This window comes from Neophocaena asiaeorientalis, unplaced genomic scaffold (assembly GCF_003031525.2).
Source record: "Neophocaena asiaeorientalis asiaeorientalis breed wild unplaced genomic scaffold, Neophocaena_asiaeorientalis_V1.1 scaffold216, whole genome shotgun sequence".
NCBI classification, from domain to species: Eukaryota; Metazoa; Chordata; class Mammalia; order Artiodactyla; family Phocoenidae; genus Neophocaena; species Neophocaena asiaeorientalis.
Genome location: NW_020175825.1, coordinates 241,164 through 242,983, shown reverse-complemented (window position 1 = coordinate 242,983; position 1,820 = coordinate 241,164). Strand labels below are relative to the sequence as shown.

Below are 1,820 nucleotides of genomic sequence, written 5' to 3'. Positions count from 1 at the left end.
CTTAATGTGTAGAGTTTCTCTTTTGGGTGATAAAAAATTTTGGAAATGGATAGTGGTGATGGTTGCAAAATATTGTGAATTTAGGTCATGGCACTAAAATGTACAATGAAAAGTGGTGTTATATGTTATATATATTTTACCACAACGAAAGTAAAAAAAAAAATCACATTTGCAACATTACCCATCACATTTTACAGCCCTTATAATATTCATAGATCTAACTATAATACAGCCCAGGTGTCTCTCTAATATAGGGACTATATTATACAAGAGTTGAGGGTCTGTCTCTGGTGATATCATTGACTAAGAATCCATTCTTTTCTCTGGGATCCAGAATTTAAATATCGGCTTCTGAATTTAGGTTTTGTGTCCTTTCTCCCGAAGAATCTTCACTGAATGTTGACTCAAAAAGAGCAAGAACAGACTTCCTGAAAAGCTTTCTGAAGTTCTCCCCAGTAAATAGGTAGAGTGTGGGAGAAAAGACAGTATTGAAAGAAGTAGTTATCACTGTGAGTATCAGAGTCAACTGGAAAAGTAGTGATCTGTTCTTAGAATTAAACCTTGGTATACATGGTAGGGCATCCAACACACAAAGAAAGAGATAGCGGTAGTCATCATGACTTTGAAGGGCTTGTTGGATTTGAAGAGGCTCCTCTCTTTCACCTTTTTGGCTACTCTTTCATAACAAAAGGTGATGATGAGGAAAGGCAGAAGGAAGCCCAGCAAGAAGCGGCTGCTGAAGCAGGCTACATGAATCCATTTTCCTAATGTTTGCATCTTTTTGCCTTCCCAGTTGGTAAACACAGCATAGTTATTCTGGCAGGTCACTCTTCCTTTATGGTCATCATGTGCCTCCCTGAAAACCACATAGGGCATGCTGAGGGCAGTGGCAAATATCCAGACTCCCAAGACGATGCTGGAAACCCAATGTGGGGTTCGGTGCAGCTGTGACCACACCGGGTGAAGAGTGAGAAGATAACGATCAATGCTGATGGCCGAGAGGAAGAAAACAGAGGCAAACATCCCTGCAGACAAAATGCTATTGAAGACCTTGCATGTGGCCATTCCAAAGCTCCATTGATTTTCCTGAAGGTAGGAGATGGCCAGAAATGGCAAAAATAATGTTGAAATAAAATAAGAGCGAATGAGATGAAAATATAAGAGAGTATTAACAGTCTTTTTCATTTTGAATTTTAGCACCCATAGGTAGAAACCGTTGGTAATAGTGCCAGTTATAAATGATGTGAAAAAAAGAAGTGCATCGATCACTTTTGAGGCAGGTGTTGAATGCTGTTTCTTATTAAAGTAGAGACATTGAGCAGGTAATCATTAGAGTTGATCACATCCATAATTGGAATGAGAAACTGAAAATAACAACAAAAAAGAAGCAAAAGAAATGGTTAAATATAGAAATTAAAATAGTAATTTTTGCATATTCATAGTCAAAATGACAATATTTTTTAAATGACAAACAATATGTTTACAATAATACAAATCAGATATTTTTCTTTTATTTTGTGTGAGGAATTAAGATCAGATTAATTTGGGCATCAAAAATAGAAATACTACAGATGCAATGAAATTAATATGAAATAGAAATAAGTTTGGAATATTCTCACTTCATTAAGTAATTAATTTAGGCAGTTAAAAATATCCTATTTAGGGAATTCTCTGGCAATCCAGTGGTTAGGACTACACGCTTCCACTGCATGGGGCAGGGGTTTTATCCCAGGTCGGGTAATTAAGATCCCTTGTGGGGTTTCCCTGGTGGTGCAGTGCTTGAGAGTCCACCTGCCGATGCAGGGGACACGGATAAAAAA

At 37.4% G+C, this 1,820-nt stretch overlaps 1 protein-coding gene across 1 annotated transcript; it reads right to left on the bottom strand.

Moving 5' to 3' along the window:
• Positions 1-337: 337 nt before the first annotated feature.
• GPR33 (G protein-coupled receptor 33) lies at positions 338-1,349 on the bottom strand. The gene is given in 3 exon segments (XM_024732669.1): positions 338-552; positions 555-1,286; positions 1,289-1,349. Coding segments are annotated over 3 exon segments (1,008 nt in total).
• Between the last annotated feature and the right edge of the window lie 471 nt (positions 1,350-1,820).